Source organism: Procambarus clarkii, chromosome 6 (assembly GCF_040958095.1).
Source record: "Procambarus clarkii isolate CNS0578487 chromosome 6, FALCON_Pclarkii_2.0, whole genome shotgun sequence".
In the NCBI taxonomy this organism is placed as follows: domain Eukaryota; kingdom Metazoa; phylum Arthropoda; class Malacostraca; order Decapoda; family Cambaridae; genus Procambarus; species Procambarus clarkii.
This window is the reverse complement of record NC_091155.1, coordinates 9,787,619-9,814,766: the sequence shown is the minus strand read 5'-3', so window position 1 is coordinate 9,814,766 and position 27,148 is coordinate 9,787,619. Positions and strand designations below refer to the sequence as shown.

The following is a 27,148-nucleotide window of genomic DNA, read 5'->3' as shown; positions in this document are numbered from 1 at the left end:
TTGCACAGCTCCCCGCTCCCTGGGAGGGGGAAAGGGGAGCCCCAGACCCCATGCCGGCTATCCACACCTTCAGTTCTGAGGCTGGATGTCAAAACCCGTGAAAAACTACCGACCAGTGGGAAGGAGGGTTGCCAGGAAGCCTCCGGGTCTCATTCAAAAAATGGTATTTCATTATATTTAAGGCTTGTTTTTTGTGGGAGCTCCTACAGCTCCTTAAAGTTACTTAACCAAAAGATAAAACAAGATGGACTTACCCAGGAGGTGGTCTCCACTTTCTCCTCAATTCGAAGTCAAGACAACTGGCTGCAACCGCAGACTCAATGCAACACATGCCCGACTAGAGCCCAGAACATTGACCAGGTAGTGAGCAGCCAGGACTCTGTTTAACCTCCAAAAATCCAGTGCCCGAATGTTAGCCCAAGACATATTACCAAAGACCCCTCTGGAAAGCATTCTTCGCCAGAAATGTTTCGCCAGAAAAGAAAGAGACGGCTGCCAATGAACACCCCTACCACCAGGACCAAAAGAGCAGAAACCCCTATGCCAGAGAAGAGCATGAAGCTCCCCAACCCAACCCCCAGAGGCCAATGCCAACAGGAAAAGAGCCATCGCAAAACAATCCTGAACCGAAGAGGCCACAACAAACCGAGGAAGAGAGAGAAAGGAGAGCACTCTCTCCAATGACCAGGACGGCTCAGGTGGTGCATGAGCAGGCCAGAGGTGAAACAATGCAGGAGACAGCTTGCAGAATGGAGCAGAAGTAACATCCACCCAAAACACTAGCTGAAGCAGCTCTGCCAGCACCACACGATACGAGGCAACAGTATTCAGAATAAGAAGACAGTCCTGAAACAGCCATGAAAGGAAGGACAAGACAACCGAAACTGAAATAGAAGAAAACCTACAGAGGGCCAAGAAATAACGAAAGGACCGCTAGGAAACTTCATACTGCTGCCGAGACGAAGCACAAAGGTGGGACACTTCAACAAAGTCACCTGCTCACCATACAAGTGTGATAGACCCATGTCAGAAAGACCAGATGCGAAGATTTGAGGAGAAAATCGAACCAACTATGTAACAGACTGGCCCCATCTGCAGAAAGAGGTGGAGTCGCAGGAAGACCTCCCCAGGTTCAGACACAGAGCAAGCAGCACCTGAAACCAAGGTTGGGCTTGCCACCAAGGTGCCAACAGGACTACTCTTCCTTGGTAAGTCTTACTCTTCCAGTCGGGAAGGGCGCCACATATATCAGGAGACGCTTTGACCACGCTGATGCAAAGAGATCCATCTCCGGGAGCCCATACGTCCGACAGAGCCAAATGAACAAGTCAACGTCGACTGTCCATTCCGTGAACAGGGGAATGAACTGAGACAGGCCGTCCACCAGGACGTTGGATAACCCCCCCGAAAGTGAACGGTCAGGAGAGCCAAACCCCGAGAACTCAGCAGACGAGTCACCTGAAGCGACCAACCCCAAAGAGCTAAGGACCGCTTTGAATGTTCAGGAAATAATCACCGGGGAGCAGTTCGAATGGAGCCAGATCATGGATCTGCAAGCGACCTGAATCCTCCGAAGTGATATCCACACAGCCGTGAACTCCCGCACCATGATGTGTGCCCAACGGAAGGACGGACCCCACCGCCCCTGGGCAGCCTGGTGAGCTCTGTTCACGAAGCTCCAGCCAAGAGATGACGCGTCCATGAACACATCGAGCGAGGACTCGGGTAGACACCAAGGCACTGAAACAAATCCGGAGCTAGAGTCACACGACCACCAAGGTCTCACATAAGCCACAGAACTGAAAGGTGGATAATGGGCGTGGGAGGTCTGGGGCTCAGTGATGGTGGTGATGTCATGCTTGTTTGCTCGTTTTTCATTTGGGGAGTTCTGTCCAATAGTTCGGCTTTTGGTAGCAATTTTTTAACCAGATAGGGTTTGTTTTGGGGTGCCTTATTTTCTGGGTGCCTGACCCGGTCAATGGCAGACATAGAATGCTTCCAACTACATGGGGGGTTTCTATAGGCCAACACTCCTCGTGCCTCTCTGAGGGGGCCAGGTTCTGGCTCGTGGTCCCTGATAGGCCTAGAACTCCATTCGCTTTGACTGATGCCAGGGTCTAATACATTTATATCAGCCCGGATAGCTCCGGGGAGCTGAAGGGTGTAACACCCAAGACCCACCCACCCCCCCCCCCCCGAGAGTTCACACCCAGGGAAACCCTCTCCAAGAGGTCAGCCCAGATGACCTCCGGATTATCTTGTATGTTGATTAAAAAATTCCTGGGTTAGTCTTAGTCAGCTAGTTTCAAGTATGTAATATTTCATGATACTCTTGTCAAACATTGCAATGGAATTAGACCCCAAATTCTTAGGTGTAAACATCCATGGATCTCCCCCTTTTAGCCAGGTCAAAGGTCAGTCACACACATAATTAATAACTCCTCTCTTGAAGAGTGTATGATGAATGTCAAACAAGCTTAATTGAAATATTTTTAAGTGTTTGTGCACGTGTGGCCCGACCCCCCCTGGCATTTTTGATCTAGATAGCAACAGTAAATCTTCCCCTCCCCCTTTTTCGAGGGTATATATTTGGTCCTGTAGAGACTTAGGGACAGAGTGCGGGACACCGGGGTCGAGAGAGGGTCTGTGAAGAACATCTCAAAGAGGGAGTGACAGCGTGAACCCACCGGATGGAGAGACAGAGGTCTTAAGGTAATGTGTGTGATCTCTGAGGTTTTGCTCTATGTCTAAATTTCTTAACTTTTGGCCAGTGTTAGAGTAGGATTTATAAGTTTTGATTAGCATAATTTTGGTATCTCAATAAACTCATGTTAAATTTCCCGTCTGTGTCAATTGTTGAATCCTCTTAGCCTTTTGGATATAGTGGCTGACAACCATCCCATAATTAATGACAGTCATAGAAAGTACTCTCCAAGTCTAGCAATGTTTCTTGCCTCGTTGCTTGATATAGTCTCAATGGTCAAAGGCAGATGGTGGCAGCATATTTAATCCTGTGTAGCATTTCCTTGTTTTGCAGTGTACCTTTTGGTTCCAGTGTAACCATCATATGTCAGCTCATATTACAGTGTTCAATAACAGTGTTACCAAGTGCAACCGATAGGAAGTGTTACTCAGGATAAGTAGTGTTTACATTATTAGTTTAGTATCCATAATAGTGGTGTTACAATGGTGGCATTTTATAGTGGTCTTACAAGGGGATCCCCCCAGAAAGCTTATATTTTCATCCTCATAGTATCCTACCTTGTGCTTCAAACTCACACTGTATCTTGTGCTACCCACTCCCGCAATATTAGTATTTAAGACATGTATCCTCACTAATGTACTCACCTCTGTCAATTTGTATTTTAGTTATATGCTGATATATATTTTTGCTACAATGTACTTTTTCATTTTAGCTGATATGTTAGATTAAGGACCTGCCCATAATGCTATGTGTGTGTTAGAGGCTTTGCCAGAAAATGATTACAAGAAAGTAATAAGAGATTACACTAATATTGTGTAATCTCACAAACCCATTGTACCTTCATGTAAACCAATTATTATTATTATTATTATTATTATTATTATTATTATTATTATTATTATTATTATTATTATTATTACAGAATTATTATTATTATTATTATTGAGACAACACAGTTTGTAATTAGTGGTCAAGTCATTTAAATGCACATTCCTTTCTGTTTCTTTTAAATGTCATTTAATTATTTTTTAGGTCAATTTCTGCATGTTGGGCATGGGACTGAGATGATGGCAAATGAGAAGGAAGCATTTGAGGAGATGTAAGATGGATATTCAAAGATGAGATGAACTGGAGAAATCATATACAGAAACAGATTTCAGAAACAGTATTCTACCTGGAGCTGGGAGCTGTTCTCAAAGTTGTAAGCTGATGGTCTACCCTCGAGGGTGGAGAAAGCCACGTTGCCACCTGTCAATGGGGAGATGTCAGAAAATTCAGAGGTGCAGAGGGCCCGTGTTTCGTCTTCTCTCCTAACATAGGTTGAGTCCGGAATGCCGTACGTGTCGCGGCAGGTGGCACTGTGGAGAGAGGATGAGGGAGGGGGTCAAACATGCTGTTATAAATTAGTACTGGCCTTAAAATTGTTACCTGCAATTTACTGAAAATATGCAATACTAAAACAGTGGTCAATTTAAAAAAAAAACAGCACAGTGGAACCTCAATTATCCAGACCAATTACTTCCTCTGATCTGGATAACTGAAATCCAAATAATAAAAAAAGACTGCATTTTTCTTTGAAAGAGGTAAGAGGAAGAGGAGGAAGAGAGGTAAGGTAAGGTAAAAGAGGTAAGAGAAAGAGAGGAAGAGCCCACCTCTTTGGGAAGAGGTGGGCAATTTTTGCAACTGTATTTTGGTATTTATTTTAATAGACAAATGCACTATGAGTACCTGTTATGGAGTTTTAAAAGGAATGGACTAACATATTTCAGTACTATATGTAGAAAGCCAATTTAACCTTATCTGGTATAACTTAGTTTTTGTTGCCAAATCCTGCAGAGAATTTACAAATAATACAGGTTAGCATTCATTAATCCAATCCAATATGATTAGTAGGGTTGGAGAACCAGAAACTTCTATACTTTGGATAATCCAAAGATCCAGCAAATAGGGGATCCAGATAATGGAGTTTCCACTACAATATTCAGCAGCAAAATTTTAACAATCATCCTCAAAAAAACTTTATGCAATTAAAAATTAATTTAGGCAACAGGTATACCCAACTAGGAAGGAGAACACGCTGGACCTCATTTTCACTAATAATGATGAGTTGATCGGGAACATAATGATTACAAATACCTGTTACTCAGATCACTACTTAATTGAAGTTCTGACAACCATGGGGAATAGACCTTCAAAACCAGTCCAGATTCCCGGTGGAGGAGATTTCAGCAAATTCAACTTCAATAATAAACAGATAAACTGGGAGCAAATAAACCAGGACTTCACAGAAATAAACTGGGAAGAACAACTAGAAAATGCAAACCTGAACCAGTGCCTGGAAAAAATAAGCTCAGTAGCACTAGAAATATGTTCAAACCGCATACCCCTAAGAAAAAAGAGAGAGATGCAGATTGGAACGGGAACGTCGTTCCCTATATAGGCGAAGAAAATGAATCGCGGAACAACTTGAGAGTCGCACACTATCTCAAGAACGGCGAAGAAGGTTAGGTAGAGAAATAGAAACAATTGAACTCAAGCTACAAGAATCATACAAAACCCAGGAGAGGCAAAGAGAGCAAAAGGCCATCAGTGAAATAGAGAGAAATCCGAAATATTTTTTCTCCTATGCAAAATCAAGATCAAAAACCACATCTAGTATCATGCCCCTGCGAAAGGTAGATGGAACTTTCACCGATGACAACAAAGAAATGAGCGAGTTACTGAGGAAGCAGTACGACTCTGTTTTCAGCGAGCCATTAAATGCACTAAAGATTGATAACCCAAATGAATTTTTCATGGATATGATACCAACATCAAATCATATATCAGACGTCACCCTATCCCCACTAGATTTTGAAGAAGCCATAAACAGTATGCCTATGCACCAGGCCCGGATTCTTGGAACTCCATATTCATCAAGAACTGTAAAAAACCACTATCGCAGGCCCTTCAAATTCTGTGGAAACAAAGCCTAGATACTGGCGTTATCCCTGACATACTAAAAACAGCAGAGATAGCACCACTCCATAAAAGAGGAAATAAGGCAGAGGCAAAAAATTACAGACCGATAGCACTAACATCGCACATCATAAAAATTTTTGAGAGAGTGCTAAGAAGTAAGATCACAAAATACATGGAATCATAGCATCTCCATAACCCCGGACAACATGGTTTCAGAACAGGGCGCTCTTGCCTGTCCCAGTTGCTGGACCACTATGATATGGCATTAGATGCTATGGAAGACAAACAAAATACTGATGTAATTTACACAGATTTCGCAAAAGCCTTTGATAAATGTGACCATGGTGTTATTGCACATAAAATGCGTTCAAAAGGAATTACCGGGAAAATAGGCAGATGGATCTACAATTTCCTGACTAACAGAACCCAATGTGTAATAGTCAACAAAATAAAATCCAGCCCATCAACCGTGAAGAGCTCAGTCCCCCAGGGTACTGTGCTTGCTCCAGTACTTTTTCTCATCCTCATATCGGACATAGACCAGAACACAACCTATAGCACTGTATCATCCTTTGCAGATGACACTAGGATTTTCATGAGAGTTGGCAACATAGAGGACACGGCAAACCTCCAATCAGATGTAGATCAGGTCTTTCTATGGGCTACAGAAAATAATATGGTGTTTAACGAGGATAAGTTCCAGCTCATGCGCTACGGAAAAATTGAAAATATAAAAACAGAAACCACGTATAAAACTCAGGCAAATCATAACATAGAACGAAAAGGCAATGTAAAGGATCTGGGTGTACTCATGTCGGAAGACCTTACCTTTATAGAACACAATAAAGTAGCCGTCACAACTGCAAGAAAAATGACAGGTTGGATAACAAGAACTTTCCACACTAGAGATGCTATACCGATGATGATACTTTTCAAAACGCTTGTGCTCTCTAGAGTGGAGTACTGCTGCACAATGACAGCCCCTTTCAAAGCTGGAGAAATTGCTGACCTGGAGAGCGTGCAGAGATCCTTTACTGCTAGAATCCACTCAGTAAAACATCTAAATTACTGGGACCGACTAAAGAGCCTAAATCTGTACTCCCTTGAGCGCAGGCGAGAGAGATACATAATAATTTACACGTGGAAAATAATTGAGGGGCTGGTCCCAAACCTGCACACAGAAATAACATCACATGAAACCAGGAGGCATGGCAGGATGTGCAGAATACCCCCGTTGAAAAGCAGAGGTGCAACAGGTACTCTGAGAGAGAACTCTATCAACATCAGAGGCCCGAGACTGTTCAATACGCTTCCACTACACATAAGGGGCATAACTGGCCGACCCCTCACAGTGTTCAAGAGAGAACTGGATAAGCACCTCCAAAGGATACCTGATCAACCAGGCTGTGACTCATACGTCAGGCTGCGAGCAGCCGTGTCTAACAGCCTGGTTGATCAGTCCAGCAACCAGGAGGCCTGGTCGACGACCGGGCCGAGGGGACACTAAGCCCCGGAAGCACCTCAAGGTAACCTCAAGGTAAGGTAACCACCCAAAACAATTATGCAATTTAAACATTTTTAAGCAAATCCTACAAAGCACCATGTTGTCAAAATTGATATATGGAGTGACCTGTAGTACTGGTAGGGAGTCCACTCTTCCTCCTGGTAGCGTCGCTTGAAGATAGCGAAGGATTCGGGTCGTGGCGAGTGGAAGAAGAGACGTACATAAGTGATGTCGAATGCCTTGCCTGGTAGAGAAAGAAAAAGCAATATTAAGAGTGATAGTAGAGGTGCCTATACACAAAAAATATAAAATTCCCCCCCCCCTCCCCCCAAAAAAATTATCTTTTAGAATTATTCATTTGTATGCAAAATGTAAGGAAAACTTAAAAAATATAAATATATACATTTTTACTGGTTGGAAGAGTTATGAAGGGTTACTAGGTAGCGATGTGTAGAGACATACGTTAACACCCAATAATGACTTTGATGACACTGTTGTATAGAAGATACAACTCCAGTGTTCATGTTGAATTTTTATTTGATTGTTTATCACTGGCTTTCATTGGAAAATATGTCCTGGTGTACAATGTTCATTCATACTTGTCTGAGTCAGTAAGATATGATCCTGCTTGGAAAAATGGGAAAGTTTCTGTAGGAAGAAAACATCTGCCTCACGGGGTTTCACCTGAGTACGCGTGCACCAAAGCGGGGTACTTAAAGCAGTCAGCATGGGGTTACAGCCTCCTCTAAAAGCCTGAAGATGCCGACCGCTCAACACCCCTCTATGCAAGCACCCATAGCTCATGCCACATGCTCCCCACCTCCGCTCCACCACCTTGCCTCAACACGTGTTCCGGACACCGTCGCCACCACCAGCCACAGACTGCTACCATCAGGAATTCAATGTCATACTCATAATAGTCTATCCAGTGGACCTCATTACATCATCTGGCCCCCATGAGCATGCAGAGGACACTGGGCTTGGCTACGTCACCCACAAGTACAGCACCATGCCACATGATCCCTGTCACCAGGAACTCTTCAGGTCTTCCTTATGATCTCTGTAACCTACCCCTCCAGGGGTACAAGTACCAGCCAGGGTGCCCTTGTGGCACTAAGATCGCCCCTCCATCAACAATGCCCACTTGTTCAACACGCAGACCCAACAGAACCACGTGCATGAACATAGATGACACCTGAATAATATCCAAGTTCCTCAGCCTTCCATTCGCAGCTTATTACATGGAACAAGTGCCCACATCTGAGGTCCCTGACCTCAACTTGACCACCCTGACTTCCGCCAGCCCGCTGACCTATGAGGGCACTTTGAGCGGGAATTTGAACTTAACTCCCACCACCCCCTGCCACCTGCCACCTGCCTGGCTGAGCGAACAGAACACTGGACGTGTAATCCTGTGGTCCCAGGTTCAATCCCGGGTGCCGGTGAGAAACAATGGACAGAGTTTCTTTCACCCTGATTCTCCTGTTACCTAGCAGTAAATAGGTACCTGGGAGTTAGTCAGCTGTCACGGGCTGCTTCCTGGGGGTGGAGGCTTTGTTGACCTCCGGACATGGATGGCCCGGATGGCCCTCCAGGTGCTCCTTGCCTGACATTGTATCCAGGAAACCCACCCCTCCCCAGTCGACTCCTGCCACCTCACTCACGTCTCGGAAGGGGGGGGGGGGGCTTTCTCCCTCCAGCTGGGGGTGTGTCTGCTCTGCTCCACCTTCTACGCCAGCAGGGGTTACCGCATGCAATGGGTTAGTATTGTGCTAGCAGGAAATTTAATAATGTGGCCTTTCTAACAGTTGATTAATTATTGCCCTTTCCACCCGGACTTATTTGTAGCCAGTCTCTCGCTGCCTTTACTTTGCTTCCTTCATTTCAGCCTTTACCTTGCGTCCTTCATTTCAGCCTTTTCTTCGCTCTCCTTATTTTAGCCTTTATTTCCTGACCTGCGGACAAGCCTGTTTATCTATCTTTTCTTGTCTTCTAACACTGCTCTGGTTTTCCCCCCTCTCCATGCCACAGGAATTATTTGTCTCTTACTTCTCTGAAGCCTTTATCATTGCCACGCTCATGTCTTCTACCCTACTCACCTCCCACCAGTATCCTCCTTACTTTTGTCTTAAGGCCACTTCTTTCTGCCATGTCCCGTGCCCATTTTAGCCTTGTACTGTAATTCCCTTTGCTTCCTGGTGACTGGCAGATGTGCCTTTGGGCATGTTCATTCGTACATTCTCACACTTCTTCCTGTTGCCACAGGACTGTGCTTAGAGAGAGCTTTGACACGAGTCTACGTGTTGTGGATGTTATGTATTTATATACTCTGCATTTTATCTCATTCTCCAGCTTTGGGTTCTGTACTCATAAGCATATTATGTTTGGACGACTCTTAATTATGCTTTATACTCATGAGATAAGTTTATATCTCACAATTGATTACGTCCTGCAATGCATATCCCCTATACTCATTATTTATATAATTATGTACTCTGCATTATGTACTTATGTATGCATACATTGTTTAATCATATACTGCGCACTCTTCTATTCATGGCCAGCTTCCCCTTCGGCCTCCTAAGCTCCTTCACCCTCACCATTCACACTCTTACAGAAACAGCAGGGTGATGATGCCCACGCCCCCCGTGCTGAGGAAGAGGGCCCAACCTACCTACCACACTTGGACAGCAACAAATGGTGGGACAGACACAACCACCGAGCACACGGCGGTTGTTCTGGGAGGTTAAAAAAATTAAGTTCATTTTTCTTGAAGCACAGGGAGCAATTGCCTATGAGCCCCTCTACATTTAGAGTATGTCATACTTGCCATCGACCAGGAAATGCACCCAGAAAGATAGGCAAAACAATACAAACCCCAAGCTGGTGAAAATTGCAACCTACATCTAAACAAGGCAAAATAGATCCCCCCAAAATAAAAATAAAAAGCAATACATCATCCAACTAGTGCATATACTCGTTAGCACCTCCCCTTCTCCCCTGAAAGGGAGGTTGTGAGGCGAGCCAGCCGCTGCATGTTTCAGTTCTTGAATGATGAACCACCATATGGAAGGAAGAAGGGTGTCAGGGAGCCTCTGGGGTTCACCCAGAAAAGGGCTTTTCATTACATTCAATGCTGGTTTTCTGTGAGAAACCCCGTCGGCTCCCTGAAGCTAACTACCCACAGATAAATAATATAAGGACTTACTTGAGAGGCAGCAGCACCGCATGTCTCAAGACGAAGATGAGACACCAGGCCACAACAGACGTCCCAAAGCAACACAAGGCCGGAGAGGGCCCAGAACATTCACAAGATACCTGGCGGCCAGGACCCTGTTCGACCTCCAGATCGAACAGTAGCCATAGCAATGTATTATCGCACATCATGGGCAAGAGGGCAGATTGCAGGCTGGCTAGACTTGATGACTTGTGGACAACCTGTGACACATGAGCTCTGGAACAGGGAACCAGGGAAACCGGATCCACCCAAAGCGCATTTACAGTCACTGAACCAGTGGCCCGCAGGTAGCAACGCAAAGGCACCATCAAACACAACACGTGATGCACCCACGGCCTAACCAACCAAGCACCCACAACCACCAGATCCCTCCGGAAGCCAGCCATTTCATTCTTCACCAGAACAGAAGGAGAAGACTGCAAATGAACAAAACGACCACTAGAATCAAAAGAACAAAACTCCTGGTGTTGGAGAAGAGCATGAAGCTCCCCCCCTACCAGACCCCCAGAGGCCAAAGCCAACAAAAACAATGCTTTCATGAAACAATCCCGAACCAAAGGGACCACAATAAACCGAGGAGAAGAGAGAAAAGAGAGCACCTAGTCCAACAAGTATTTGTGTGTACGTCTACATGTGTAAAGGAAGAAATGTATATGTTTATCTCTCAGAATGTTCGGTAATAAGTTTATTGTTTGTGATATGTGTCTATATATGTGTGAACACGTTGTACTGATTGGGGTGAGAATAGCTTGAGCTACCTCATCTCTATGTGTGTATTTTATCTCATTAAACTTATTTCAATTTCAATTTCAGTCTAATGACTAGGACAGCTTAGGCCATTAGCAGGCCAGAGGTGAAAAAATATATGAGAGAGCTTGTGGAATGGAGCCAAAGTGACATCCACTCCGAACGCAAGCTGAAATGGCTCTGCCAACGCCACCCGATAAGAAGTGACAATATTCAGCATGAGATGCAACAGCGGACTGGGGGATGAAGGTACAGGAACCCCCACCTCGACTAGTCCTGCCAAACAGCGTCCTTCGTGATGCCCTTGCATTCAGGGAATAACGCCACGTACAAAGGAAGACACCAAGGCCTTGCCGACGTAAAGAGGTCGGCATGGCTCTGGGTGCCCATATGACCGACAAAGCCAAAGGAAGGACCGTCTGTGTCGACCGTCCACTTCGTGGAAAGAGGGATGAAGCGCAACAGACCATCTGCCAGGATGTTGGGCACTCTCTGAATGTGAACGGCGTGGAGAGCTAAACCCTGAGAACTCAAAAGAAGAGCTACCCGAGGCGACCAACTCCAAAGAGCCACAGACCGCAGGGTCCATGGCTCTTTGGAGTTGGTCGAAACAAACTGGCTGCAGGGTCATTGTTTCAACAAACTCCGGTTCAAACAATGAACCGACGTGACTTCTGAGAAACCAACTTCCGTACAGAGCGACCACTGCGCCAACCAGAAGAAAGAGGCCCCAGGGTACACACTGGCTCAGAAACTGGCATCAAAGGCCCACCTCGACCAAACTAAGCCCAAACCCTGGCACAACCAGCCCGAGAAGTCCAAGAATAACCCTCCTCAGAGCACCAATAAATCAGAAATGGGGTGGCAACTAGTTGAAGCCTTACCTTGAGGTGAGGTGATTCCAGGGCTAAGCGACACCGTGGACCGGTCATCGACAAGACCTCCTGGTTGCTGGATTGGTCAACCAGGCTATTGGACGCGGCTGCTCGCAGCCTGACGTATGAGTCACAGCCTGGTTGATCAGGTATCCTTTGGAGGTGTTTGTCAAGTTCTCTCTTGAACACTTCGAGGGGTCGATCAGTTATGCCCCTTATGTGTAGCGGAAGCGTGTTGAACAGTCTCAGGCCTCTGATGTTGATAGAGTTCTCTCTCAGAGTACCTGTTGCACCTATGCTCTTCAATGGGGGTATTCTGCACATCCTGCCATGCCTTCTGGTCTCATGTGCTGATATTTCTGTGTGCAGGTTTGGGACCAGCCCCTCTACTATATTTCATGTGTAAATTATTATGTATCTCTCCCGCCTACACTGAAGAGAATGCAGATTTAGGCTCTTTAGTCGGTCCCAATAGTTTAGATGTTTTACTGAGTGGATTCTAGCAGTAAAGGATCTCTGCACGCTCTTCAGGTCAGCAATTTCTCCAGCTTTGAAAGGGGCTATCATTGTGCAGCAGTATTCCACTCTAGAGAGCACTAGCATCTTGAAAAGTATCATCATCAGTATAGCATCTCTAGTGTGAAAGGTTCTTATTTTTTATTTTGTTATTTTGTTACCTCTCATTTTTCTTGCAGTTGTGACGGCTACTTTATTGTGTTCTTTAAATGTAAGGTCTTCCGACATGAGTACACCCAAATCCTTTACATTGCCTTTCCGTTCTATGTCATTATTTGACTGAGTTTTGTACTTGGTTTCCATTTTTATATTTTCTTTTTTTCCGTAGAGCATCAGCTGAAATTTATCTTCGTTAAACACCATGTTATTTTCTGTAGCCCATAGAAAGACCTGATTTACATCTGATTGGAGGCTTGCCATGTCCTCTTATGTTGTCTACTCTCATAAAAATCCTAGTGTCATCTCCAAAGGATGACACAGTACTATAGGTTGTGTCCTTGTCTATATCCGATATGAGGATGAGAATAAGTACTGGAGCAAGCACAGTACCATGGGGGACTGAGCTCTTTACGGTTGATGGTCCAGCTTTTATTTTGTTGACTATTACACATTGGGTTCTATTAGTCAGGAAATTGTTGATCCATCGACCTATTTTTCCGGTAATTCCTTTGGAACTCATTTTATGTGCAATAACACCATGGTCACATTTGTCAAAGGCTTTTGTGAAATCTGTGTAAATTACATCAGTGTTTTGTTTGTCTTCCATAGCATCTAGTGCCATGTCATATTGGTCCAGCAACTGTGATAGGCAAGAGCGCTCTGTTCTGAAACCATGTTGTCCGGGGTTATGGAGATGCTGTGATTCCATGTATTTTGTGATCTTACTTCTTAGAACTCTCTCAAAGATTTTTATGATGTGCGATGTTAGTGCTACCGGTCTGTAATTTTTTGCCTCTGCCTTATTTCCTCCTTCACGGAGCAGTGCTATCTCTGCTGTTTTTAATATGTCAGGAATAATGCCAGTGTCTAGGCTTTGTCTCCAAAGAATGTGAAGGGCCTGCGGTAGTGTTTTTTTACAGTTCTTGATGAACATGGAGTTCCAAGAGTAAAGATCTGGTGCAGAGTGCATAAGCATACTGTCTATGGCTTCTTCAAAATCCAGTGGGGATAGGGTGACATCTGATATATGATATGATGTTGGTATCATATCCATGAAAAATTCAATTGGGTTATTAATCTTCAGTGTGTTTAATGGCTCGCTGAAAACAGAGTCGTACTGATTCCTCAGTATTTCGCTCATTTCTTTTTTGTCATCAGTGAAAGTTCCAATTCCCTTTCCCAGGGGCATGATACTAGATGTGGTTTTTGATCCTGATTTTGCATAGGAGATAAAATATTTTGGATTTCTCTCTATTTCACTGATGGCCTTTTGCTCTCTTTGTCTCTCCTGGGTTTTGTATGATTCTTGTAGCTTTAGTTGAATTGTTTCTATTTCTCTACCTAACCTTCTTCGCTGTCCTTAAGATAGGGCGCGACTCTCAAGTTGTTCAGCGATTCGTTTTCTTTGTCTATAAAGGGAACGACGTTCCCGTTCCAATCTGCATCTCTCATTTTTCTTAGGGGTATGCGGTTTGAACATATTTCTAGTGCTACCGAGCTTATTTTTTCCAGGCACTGGTTCAGGTTTGCATTTTCTAGCTGTTCTTCCCAGCTTATTTCTGTGAAGTCCTGGTTTATTTGCTCCCAGTTTATCTGTTTATTATTGAAGTTGAATTTGCTGAAATCTTCTCCTTCGGGAATTGGGTCTGGTTTTGAAGGTTTATTCCTCATGCTAGTCAGAACTTCAATTAAGTTGTGATCTGAGTAAAAGGTATTTGTAATCATTATGTTCCTGATTAATTCATCATTATTAGTGAAAATGAGGTCCAGTTTGTTCTCCTTCCTTCTACTATTTGCTGGTTTAAGGCAAACCTGTCGTACATCCGTAGCAGGTCGTTTGTATGTGCCTGTTCATTTAGGCTACTTCCTGGAATTCTCTCTGATTCAACCGTATCAGCTATGGTCTTCCATTTCAGGTACCGTAGGTTGAAGTCCCCAAGAAGAATGATGTTTGGGGCTGGATTTGTGAGGTTTTCCAAGCAGTGTTCTATTTTCATTAGTTGGTCTTTAAACTGCTGATGATTTGCCTCCGGTGACTTATATACATGTACAAGGACAATAACTACATTTAGGATCTCTATTTTGATTATTAGCACTTCCACCATATCATTTGTGGTGTTTAGTAGCTCAGTACAGATGTGTGTGTCCTTGATGTACAGGCTGACCCCATCCTGAAGCCGGTGTTTCCTATCACATCTGAAAAAATTGTACTCTGAGATCCATATTTCACCATCATTGTAGTCGTTTGTGTGAGTTTCTGTTAGGGCTGCAAACACTGCATTTGCCTCATGAAGGAGACCATCTATAAAGTGAACTTTGTTGGATTTGCGTGTTTTTATACCCTGGATGTTGGCAAATAAAAATGATGTTATGTTTGTGGAAGTGCTGGATGCTTTACTTGGTGTTAATATCTGAGGCTCTGGTAAGGAGGCCATTGTGTTTGCGTCCTCTCCAGCATTTGACCGAGTTGATGGTAGAGTCTGGACATTTTTAGCCATTCTTCTCCTCTTGCTAAAAAATCATCCTGGTAAATAGTGTTGTGGCTGCTTTCATCGAGATGGTTTGTCAGTCTTATTCGCTTGGTACCTTTTATATGAAAAGCTGGACATTATGTGTTGGAACATTCATTCATATTTAAAGAGTTCTTGCACAGTTCTAGGTGAAAGAGATCACAGCCTTTGGTACATTTACCTGTACTAAGAAGGATCCTGCACTTTTTGGGATGATCATATTTACATAGTCCATGTGATCTCCCCGATATCCCATGCTTACAGATACCCCATTTAAAATATCGGCAGATTTTGGGTCCCTGTTTTGTTTGTTTCAAAAACCCTGGCACCAATATCGCGCCCGGTTTAGGCGCCGATACCGCGCCCGACCCCAACATCGCATCTGGCGCCAGCATAGCATCCGGCCCCGACACCAACGTCGCATCCAGCACTGACGCCAATGTTGCATCCGGCCCTGATGCCAACGTCGCATCCGGCCCTGATGCCAACGTCGCATCCGGCCCCACCGCCAACGTCGCATCCGGCCCCGCCGCCAACGTCGCATCCGGCCCCGCCGCCAACGTCGCATCCGGCCCCGCCGCCAACGTTGCATCCGGCCCCGCCGCCAACGTCGCATCCGGCCCCGCCGCCAACGTCGCATCCGGCCCCACCGCCAATGTCGCATCCGGCCCCACCTCCAACGTCGCATCCGGCCCCGCCGCCAACGTCGCATCCTGCCCCGCCGCCAACGTCGCATCCGGCCCCACCGCCAACGTCGCATCTGGCCCCACCGCCAACATCGCATCTGGCCCCACCGCCAACGTCGCATCTGGCCCCACCGCCAACGTCGCATCTGGCCCCGCCGCCAACGTCGCATCCAGCCCCACCGCTAACATTGCATCTGGCCCCGACGCCAACGTCGCATCTGGCCCCGCCGCTAACATTGCATCCAGCCCCGACGCCAACGTCACATCCGGCCCTGACGCGCTGAGATGTAGCTCCAATTCTGGTTCTTCCTGGGTGTCCTTGACAATTTGTTTGAAAACATTGGAGATTTCTGTGCAGGCAGTCAGAAGTGATTCTCTGTGCTCTGCTGGGGTTTTATCAAGAATGGCGATCATCTTCTAGACAGTAATATTATCCTTTTCGCAGAACCAGTACACCAAGTGGTCTCTGGGACCAATTCTCCTGGCATTATTTGACACGTTGGCACATTTACTGTGTATGGCTGCTGAACATAGTTGGCACTGGAAACTCTGCTGGTAATCTATGTCCTTGTTGCATTCTGTGCACATCTTTACTAATGGTATTCTGACCATAATGCTTCTGATCAGTGGTGGTGGTGGTAGGCAGTGACCAGTGGTTGTTGATCACTGGTAAAGGGGGGGGGGAGGGAGCGACCCTTCACAGCCTACCGAGTGTGTACACAAGCCTCGTGGCCCCTGTACATAGTCTGGTGTGTTTGTTGCCTCACTATTCACTGAATAGTGAAATTCACATTCCAAATTCACATTCCAAATTTTCCAAAGCCGCCGACAAAAACTGCACAACACAATAAAAGAGGACAGAAAGGAAACAAAGACTGCAAAGCCAGGGCCCAAGCCGAATTCAAAGAGAGCAAGCACGGCCAGCTGACGCAAAAGACGAAAGGTGAAAAATAGAGAAACCGCCTCTCAGAGGATCATAAGAATTTGTATTCTCTGGAGTATAGGGAGAGAGAGGTGGGAGAGATACATAATAATTTACACTTTGAAAATATTAGAGGCACTGGTTCAAAATCTACACACACAGACAATTTGCACACATCACATGAGACTAGAAGGCATGGCAGGATGTGCAGAATACCCTCACTGAAAAACAGAGATGCAACAAATATTCAAGAGAACTATCAACAGCAGAGGCCCGAGACTGTTCAACACGCTTCCACTACACATCAGGTGCATAACTGGCTGGATTCCCACTGTGTTCAAGAGAGAACATGATAAACACCTCCAAAGGATACCTGATCAACCAGGCTGTGATTCTTACATCAGGCTGCAAGCAGCCACGTCCAACAGCCTGGTTGACCAGACCATCAACCAAGAGGCCTGGTCAGAGATGGCTGTGGAGACCTTGACCCCTCTCCCCCCCCCAGAATCAATGCAAGGTAATACCATCATAGTTTGAGGTTGTTCGAGGTTGCTCCAGGATCAATATCTTTGGGACTCGGTCTCTGACCTTGACTCATAGTTGGTGATCTGATCGACAAGACCATTAGTCGTAGCTAATCGCAGCCAGATTCTAGAACCATAACCAAGTTGATTACGTGCCCTTCTGGAGATGTTTATCAAGTTCCCTCTCGAACACAGTTAGAAGTGGGATAATATTTATGTTGAGAAGGAATATATCTAAGCCATTCAATAAATCACCAAAATAATTGAAACAACTTAAAGTCTTTCAAGATGTACTCGGTGGAAGCAGACAGTTTTGAGATATAATCTACATCTGGAAAATACTAGAGAGGCTGGTTCCCTATCTACACACTTAAATAATTTTTACTAAAACCACAAGACATGGCAATGTGGAAAATCGCCCCTTAACATAAATCGAGCTGCAATAAATACTTTAACTGACAATTCTATAAACATTAAGGGTTTAACCCTTAAACTGCACAACACTGCATATGAAGTTTTGAGTAACTGACGCAAAAGTGCACATCACTGCATATGAAGTTTTAGAGTACTACGTAAGATTTAAACAGACTGCGGATACACAGGGTTCACATCACCTTCCTCAGGGCTCTTTTTAACCCTTAAACTGCGCATGGTGTATATATATGCCATGAGTAACATGTCCCACTGTGCGCATGGCGTATACCAGTATATACGCCATAGGGCGCCAGGCACAATTCAAATGGCCCGCTGCTACATGGGGTTCACATCAGCTTCCTCAGGGCTCTTGTAAACAGACGCCATGTTTAAAAAAAATCGTGGACTGTGATTCTCTGGTGTGAGAACCACAGTACTGTTGGAGAAACCAAGGCTAGCGCACGCAGCATGAGCGAACAGCATTGCTGTTCAGCTTGTGACTACAGCATCTCCTAAAAATGTCAAAATAAATATGTAAGTGCTATTATTTAGCAATGATAATATTACAGACGACTCCTGACTGTGATAAAATGACCTGGATTGTGATAATAGCTGGATTGTTGTGATAATTAGTGCTGTGTGGGAGTAGTAATACTATGGGAGGGAGGGAGATAGCATCGTTTACTGACTGTGTGGCCACCTGTTATTGTCTGCACTCACCATACCAGCTCAGTGGTTCTCTATGGTGAACACAAATGTAGATACTTATATTAGTATTAGATACTTAAATAATGTATTAGTGTAATAACAGCAAAAGGATTATGTTGGGAGGAGCCATTTGGGTAACAGAGGTGGCATCGTCTGCATGACTTGTCTAGCTGTGTAGAGGGTGGGCACTATGCACCCTACAAGTTTAGGTGTACAGTTACGATGCATACAACACGTAGATACTTATATATAATGTGTACATAGTGTAATAACATCCCAAACAGTATTGTTGGGGGAGAAATTTAGTGCACCGGACCTTGAATGAGTGAGGGAGACAACTGCCAGGTGATTGTGAGTGTAGCGATGTCTCTTAGTGCCTGAACTAACTATATCAGCTTAGTTGTACAGTTGTGGTGAACAAAACATGTAGATAATTATATATAATGTGTGTGTATATAGTGTAATAACTGCAAAACTATTTGTTTATTGTTTTATGAACGTAATAATTGAAAAACTAATATGAACACCATACTTTTGAGTATAGCGATGATTCACACATTTTATTATATAAATTTATTACACCGCACACTATTGAATAATATTACTGCAAGAAACTAAGAAAAAATAAATCTGAGACATTGAAATAATTAGGTTATAATATCTTTGTGGCAACTCCCACCTGTTAGCTCAGGTGACGCTGACCACCTCTGATGAACACTGTCAAAACACACATTTTGCCCGACTTCCTCAGCCTATTGCACCCAGAATATGTCACCTATGATTTTTTTTATTTTTCCCATGCTCAGGGAACACAAATTAACATTTTTAGAAGACAAAAAAATTTTAGAATTTTTTTTTCTTGAGCACAGGGGTGTAAATCTCCTCAGGACTCCTTAGCAGCTTAAGGGTTAAACAGACGCCATTTAAAAAAAAAATCGTGGCCAAAATTTCCGGGAATGAGGGCCGCAGTACTGAGTGAGCGACCAAGGCTGGCGCACGCAGCATGAGCTCACAGCACTGCTGTTCAGCTTGTGACCACAGCATTGCCTAAAAAATGTCAAATATATATATAACTGGTATTATTTAGCAATGATAGTATTACAGAAGACCCCTGACTGTGATAAAAATTACCATTCTGATAATAGCAAGATTTTAGTTAGTTTAGTTCATTTATTATGCACCCCATACCCATCTTGTGGGCGGTAGTGTGGGCGGGTTACAGAGGCACATAATGGGCTCAGGGACTGAACCCCACAATTCATTTAGCTAAGCAAGTTACAATCTTGATGAACTAGTTATAAAATTCAGAATAAGTTTCCACCATTACGTTCGATACTCCTCTGCCGCAGATCTGGAAGAAGATCCGCAAGATTGCGGGCAAGTTCGTTTCGGATGTCTCGCCGGTTCTCCACCTCTGTGGTACTCTGTGGCGGATCCAGTGCAGGGTGCGACCGAACTGGGTTCCCACTTTTCTTCTGTTAGCTCTGGTTCTCATCTTCCTCAATCCTTCCTTCCTTTGTAAGCCTGTTCTTGAATCTTATCCTTTAGATTTTCGCACTCATCTCCGCCTTCCCTATAACGATCCTCTCTCTCTTTCTGAACTTCAGTCTGCCCTGGCTCTCTGCGGATCTACTGCGGAGGGAGATGCTTCGCCATCTCCCTCCGTGCACGTCTCAGTATTTACTGAGTCTGTATAACCAGATCTGGGAGTCGTTGTCCGTCCCTGAGGACTGGCTCGATGCCATTGTACTCCCTATTCAGAAACCAGGGTCTCTCGGTACGTCCCCTAAGGACTTCTGCCCTATTGGTCTCACAAGTTGTGTTTGCAAGCTCTTTGAGCGTATGGTAAATGTCCGTCTGATGTGGTTCTTGGAACACCATCGCCAACTCTCTCCTTCTCAATTTGGTTTTCGCAAGTGCCGCAGCACGACTGATGTCCTGGTGAACTTGGAGGTCTATATTCGTACTGCTTTTGCTGCGAAGACCTCCATTGTTGCTGTCCTTTTTGACCTGGAAAAGGCTTATGACATGACTTGGAGATACCATATTCTGTCCCAACTTCGTTCTTTTGGCCTTCGTGGTAATCTCCCTCTCTTCCTTCAAACTTTTCTCTCTCGTCGTACCTTTTGGGTCAGGCTTGGTGCCCCTCTTTCTGCCTCTTTTCAGCAATACGAAGGTGTGCCCCAGGGTAGTGTTCTGAGTACTACTCTTTTTCTGGTTGCCCCTCAATGGTCTTCTTTCCTCCCTTCCTTCCGGCATCTTCTCTGCTCTTTATGTTGACGATCTTACTCTTTACTGTCGGGGTGATGATTCGCCTTTCCTTCAACGGCGGCTTCAACTTGCGATTGATGCCGTGTCATCTTGGGCCACCAATCATGGCTTCAAGTTCTCTAGTACTAAGACTTGTGCCATGACTTATTCGGAAGCGGGTCGTTCTTCGTCCCTCTTTGTCACTTTATGGTCATCCCCTTGAGTACAAAGATTCCGCGAAGCTTCTGGGGTTATTCTTTGACACTCGTTTGTCTTGGTCGCCCCATGTCTCTTACCTCCGTGTTGAATGCTCTAAGGCCCTTAACCTACTTAAGGTTTTGTCCCATACTTCTTGGGGAGCAGATAGGCGCACGCTCCTCTATTTGCATTCCTCTCTAAACTTGATTATGGTTGCCCTGCCTACTCTTCTGCTTCTTCTACTCTTTGCCGTCTTGATCCTTTGCGCCATACTTGGTTGTGCCTCAGCTCTGGTGCTTTTCGTTCAACTCCTACCCTCAGCTTGTACGCTGACACTGGCTTTCTGTCTCTCCAGGATCGCCGTGATCGCTACAGTCTTCGCTATCTTGCGCGATCCTTACAGCATCCTTACTCTCGCCTCTATCGTGCTTTGACTTTTACCCCTCCTGTAGTTCCTGTTCCTCTTCACCTCCTTCCTCTTTCTGTCCATTTGTCTCGCTTACAGGATTCTCTTTCAACTCATATTACCAATGTTTCTCCTCGTATTGTTCCAGCCTTGCCCCCATGGAGGGTCCTCCTTCCCAAATTTTGTACTTCTCTGACCCACATCACTAAAGCTTTTACCCCTCCTGTGGTGTTTGTGTGTTACTGAGGAAGTCTTGGTTGTAGGGTTGATATAAAGCCATTGCTTGGTTATTGACTTTAATACTTATAAACGATTACATGACTAGTAGCTACCAAGTTTGGCTGGCGTCCTGTACGCTCTGTTGTTTATCTCCTACTCACGTCTGAGCCACAACACACACAAACGGATGGTACCGTTTTCTATGAACATGACACCTCCTACAGTTCTGAAACGCCTCTTCCTTGAGCACTTTTCTTCTCACTCCCACTCCGTTCCCATCTTCACCGATGGGTCTAATTCTGCTGATGGTGTGGGCTACTCTGTTGTTTTTCCTGACCACACTTATATGTATCGCCTTCCTCCGGAGGCTAGCATCTTCACAGCAGAACTCTATGCTATTTTCTATGCTCTTCGTCTCCTGCTTTCCCAGTGTCACTCCTCCTTTGTGGTGGTAGTTAACTCTCGTAGTGCCCTCATGGCGTTAGGGTCCTTTAATCCGGTCGGTGGTTGTCGAGATTCAACATTGGCTGTTTCTTATCTCCAGTAAATTTAAGTCAGTTGCATTTTGCTGGGTTCCCAGCCATGTTGGTGTCTCTTTAAATGAGCGTTCGGATGCTGCTGCTAAGGAAGCTATCCGCGCTTGTCCCATCTCTTGTAAAAGTATTCCTTATTCCAACTTTTACCCAGTTATTCATGCCTCCATCCTTGCCCACTGGCAGAGTTGTTGGTCTTCTGTTATTGGTAACAAACTGCATACTCTTAAGAGTCGTGTGTCCCAGTGGCCTTCCTCCTGCCACCGTAACCGGCGGTGGGAAACGGCTCTGGCTGGGTTACGTATTGGCCATACCCGTTTAACTCATGGTCACTTAATGGAGCGCCGCCCTGCTCCTTATTGTCCACATTGCATTGTCACTCTTACGATCATGCATATCCTTGTTGAATGTCCTGACTTCCAGGACGAGCGTGTGTCTTGTTTTCCGACCGTTCTCCACGGTCGCTTGTCCCTTGATAGAATTCTTGGCGTCTCAGATACTTTTGATATCGTTCGCCTTATGCTTTTCTGTTCTCGTATTGGCATCCTTGATGATATTTAGCGCCCTCTGATTATCCCGTACATTTGATGGTGCTACATAGCCTTCCCGGTTTGGTTCCTTCTATTGATAATTACTTACTTACAATACATTGGTATTGATGAAATAATTACAGACAGGATGTTTAAGCTTATCAGTAACTCAACGAGAGAATATTCATGAAGCTAAACATGCAGACAAGTCATAGTTATGTAACGAAACTCTTCTTCAGTTTCAAGGCATTTACGAATAAAGTTTTTGAATTGAATTTTAACAGAATTGAGATATGATGAAGAATGAAGGAACTGACAACGTTTTGGTTCTTCCTGCATCATTGTCAAGTCGTGTAATTACTAAACCATTACAGGACTTGGTAATGGTTCTGGATGAACCAAAACATCAATTTATCGGAACTTATTTTAAGATTTCGAGGGTCGAGTGTATAATTTTCAGCCACATAATTGTGACTTAGTGTCTGCAAGAAACGATGGGGTAACTTACCCAGCCTCAGTGTAAGATTGACCTGGTTTGGGAACTGGATGCCCTCAAACATGGTCTCGGACTGCCACCAGGTATGGTTATCATTGTTGTTGAAGTCAGTGAGGTAATGGGAAGGGTGGGCGAGGTGTGGTTCATAGGCATTGCAGATCTCGCAAGCCTTTTGGGAACCGTAGCCGCCCGTCTGGAGGCAGTACTCCTGCGGCCGCTGAACTCCACATGTGTTGGTATCTTCCACTGGCCGATTGTACGCTGCATTCACAAACTCCGGAACACATTTCTGTAAGAGAGAAGTATCCTGTAGTTAGCTGATACAGACTCTCTACTGATGTTCAATGCAAGTGACTATACAGGTGTTGAGGAGGAGCTATGAGAACATGGTGAATAATAAAGGGGGTGTATATCTACACACATGATACCTCTCCTGTCTTGTATACAGGTGACTCTTCTCTCAACACAACAACAATCTTGCTCATACAATTACCGCTTGCACCAGATGGTCATGCCACCATCAGTGGGGTTAAAATCCAGCTGTGAATAACGAGCTGTGCTGGTGGATCAACAATTGAAAAAACAAGTGTGTCACATCACAGCAATGACTGAATTGGGTATATCAGTTCAAAGACCAACTTATGACAATAGAATCTTGCTTAAGAAAAACAGCATTGAATGTTATGAAACACCACTTTCTGGGCGAGACCTGGAGGCTCCCTCCAGGGGCCTCGTAACCTGGTGGATAGCGTGCAGGACTCGTAATTCTGTGGCGCGGGTTCGATTCCTGCATGAGGCAGAAACAAATGGGCAAAGTTTCTTTCACCCTGAATGCCCCTGTTACCTAGCAGTAAATAGGTACCTGGGAGTTAGTCAGCTGTCACGGGCTCCTTCCTGGGGGTGGAGGCCTGGTCGAGGACCGGGCCGCGGGGACACTAAAGCCCCGAAATCATCTCAAGATAACCTCAAGATAACCTCCCTGGAGCTGATATGTAAGTATTAGCTTTCTGGCATCAAAGTGCATGGAGTTCTTGTCTACTGGGGACCATGAGCCAGAACCTGACCCACTCAGAGAGGCACTAGGAGCAATGTCCTATAAAAAACCCCGTGTGGTTGGGATGAGTCTATGTCTGACATTGACTGGGTCTGGCACCCAGAAAGATAGGCGCCCCAAAACAAACCCCTATTCTGGTGAAAATATTGCTACTGAAAGCCGAATGAGTGGACACAACTTCCCAACGAAAAGTAGCAAATGAACATGATGTCTTCACATTCCCGCACTGCTGTCTGCGTAACCCATCCCTCCCTGGGAGGGGGAAGCCCCAGACCCTCGTGCCGGCGATCCAACCGGCAGTTCTTAGGCTGGATGTCAAAAACATGCAAAAACACTGCCGACCATAGGGTGGAAGGGATTCCAGGGAACCTCCAGGTCTCACCCAGAAAATGGTGTTTCATTACATTCAAAGCTGGTTTTCTGAGGGAGCCCCGTTGGCTCCCCGAAAAATCAACTCCCCGGAGCTACCTCGCCAAAGATAAGGAAAAAGAGGGACGGACCCGGGAGACGGACTCCATGTGCCCTAAACTCAAAATCAAGACAACTGGCAAAATGAAGAATTCTGCGGACAACCCAGGAAACCTGAACCCTGGAACAGAAAAGAAGGAAGGAAGGGAACCCGAGCAACCCAAAGCACGTCCATGGCCACAGAGGCCACGCCACACAGATCACAGTGGAGAGCCGCAACCCAACACAATACATGATGCACCCCGGCCTGATCAACCAAGCATCAAGAACCCAAGGACCCCTCCAGCAGTAGAGGCAATCACTGCCAGAAAAGAAGACAGCTGCAAATGAATAAACCTACCACCAGGACCAAACTATCAGAAAAAACCCTGCACAGGAGGAAAGCATGAAGCTCCCCAACCTGACCCCCAGAGGCCAATGCCAACAGGAAAAGTACCATAGAAAAACAATCCTGAACTGAAAGGGCCACAACAAATTGGGGGGAAGAGAGAGAAAAGAGACAACCCAGTCCAACAACCAGGATGGCTCAGGATACGTTCACGCAGCCCGGAGATGAAATAATGCCCGAGACAGCTTGTGGAACAGAACAGAAGTAACATCAATACCGAACGCAAGCTGCAGCAGCTCTGCCAGTGCCGCACGATACGAGGCGACAGTATTCGGCATAAGATGACGATCCTGAAACAACCACGAAAGGAAGAACAAGACAACCCTATCAGAGACCGAAGTACACCTACGCAGGAACTTCATACTGCCACCGAGATGAAGCACGCAGGTGGGAGAACAACGATGAAGCCACCTGCACCCCCGACAAGGTATGAGAGACTCGAGTCAGAACTCCAGACGCGAAGACTCGAGGAGAATAATGAACCAGCCTCGTACCGGCCTGGACCAATCTGCTGAGAGGCGACACCGCAGGAAGACCCTCGGTTTTGGACATCGAGCAAGCAGCGCCTGAAACCAAGGCTGGGCCGGCCACCAAGGAGCCAGAAGGACAGCTCTTCCTTGAAGAAGGCTCCCAGAAGCGAGCCAGGACCTGGAGTAACAGCTGAACTGGGGAAAAGGTCCTGCCTGAAGGCATCGACCCCGACGGCCTCGCAGTCGGGGAAGGGCGCCACATACACTGGGAGATGCCTCGACCACGCCGATGCAAAGAGATCCACTTCCGGAGGCCCAAATGTCTGGCAGAGCCAACAGAACGAGTTGGCATTAACAGTCCATTCAGTGGACAGGGGAATGAACCAAAACAGGTTGTCTGCCAGGACATTGAACACCCCCCAAACGTGAACCGCCAGGTGAGTCAAACCACGAGAACTCAGCAGAGTGACCCAAAGCGACCAGCCCCAAAGAGCCAAGGACCGCATTGAACCCCCCTCAATTCAGGCAATGAACCACCAGGGAACAGTCCAAATGGAGCCAGATTGTCGATCCGCGAGCGATCCGAATTCTCCTGTGTGACATCTACACAACCGCGAGCTCCCGCACTGTGCTGTGAGCCCGACGGAAGGATGGACCCTATTGTCCCTGGCCGGCCTGGTGAGTACTGAACACAAAGCCCCAGTCAAGAGACTATGCATCCGTGAAGACATCGAGCAAGGTCTCGGGTAGGTGCCAAGGCCCTGAACCCCACGAGCGAGGCGGAAGGGATGTCCACGAAGGAACCAGAACAGCCAACAAAGCAACACCTGACCCGGCGGGTAGACCATCATGGCAAAGTATACGCTCCTGCACAAACCCTCGAGCAACTGCCGCATGACCTGGGAGCCCCTCAGGAACAGATGAAGGTGGGAATGAAGGTGAAGCAGACCCACTGGAAGAAGAGACAAGGAAGCGGTCCGAGCGACCCACACAAAACCCAGCCAAGACCGAACCTGAGAGGAACCAAATGGAACTTCTGCCACGTCACCAAGAACCTGAACTCAGCAAGCTGGGAAAAAACCAAAACCCTGGCGAGCAGAAACATGGACTGGCTGGGAGCCCAAACCAGCCAGTCGTTGAGGTAGGCTAGAACCCAAACACCTAACAAACGCAGGTGTGCTACCACGACCCGAGTAAGGCGTGTGAAAATGCGAGGCACCAGATGCAAGCCGAAGGGAAGACCTACCACAATGGGAAGAACCTCACGACCCTTCCAGGAAGGCCTCCCACGAGCTCCCCGAAGGACTAACAAGTCAGACATAGGACGGCAACTTGCCCAAGCTGCCTGCAGATACCGCACAACTGCAGACTCTGCAAACAGCAACGAACAAAAAAGCAAAGACAACCCAAGAGCCAGAGCTAAAGCGGATTCCAAGGAAGAAGCGAGCACTGCCTGCCAACATGCAAGTCGTGAAGCAAAGAACGTGAAAATCGCATCCCCGGAGTGGCACGAACCGCTCCAACAATGCAGACGATGCACACACCATCCAAGTCACAAACCATCCAAGTCACAACACCAACTAGACCCTACCCCACCTCCGAGATCTCTTCCATATTTGTTAGGTATTTAAATAAAGCGGATAACGAGTAATGACAGCGAACTCGAGA

General features: G+C 45.9%; 1 protein-coding gene across 2 annotated transcripts in view; it reads right to left on the bottom strand.

The window, feature by feature from the left end:
• Positions 1–27,148, bottom strand: part of LanB2 (laminin subunit gamma-1) — a 529,033-nt gene that overhangs the window by 333,955 nt on the left and 167,930 nt on the right. For both annotated transcript variants that reach the window (XM_069305575.1, XM_069305583.1), the window contains exons 2-4: positions 23,113–23,389; positions 7,296–7,413; positions 3,879–4,062 (exon numbers count right to left, since the gene is read on the bottom strand). In XM_069305575.1, coding sequence (XP_069161676.1) covers positions 3,879–4,062; positions 7,296–7,413; positions 23,113–23,389 — 579 coding nt within the window. The remainder of the gene's footprint in view (positions 1–3,878; positions 4,063–7,295; positions 7,414–23,112; positions 23,390–27,148) is intronic.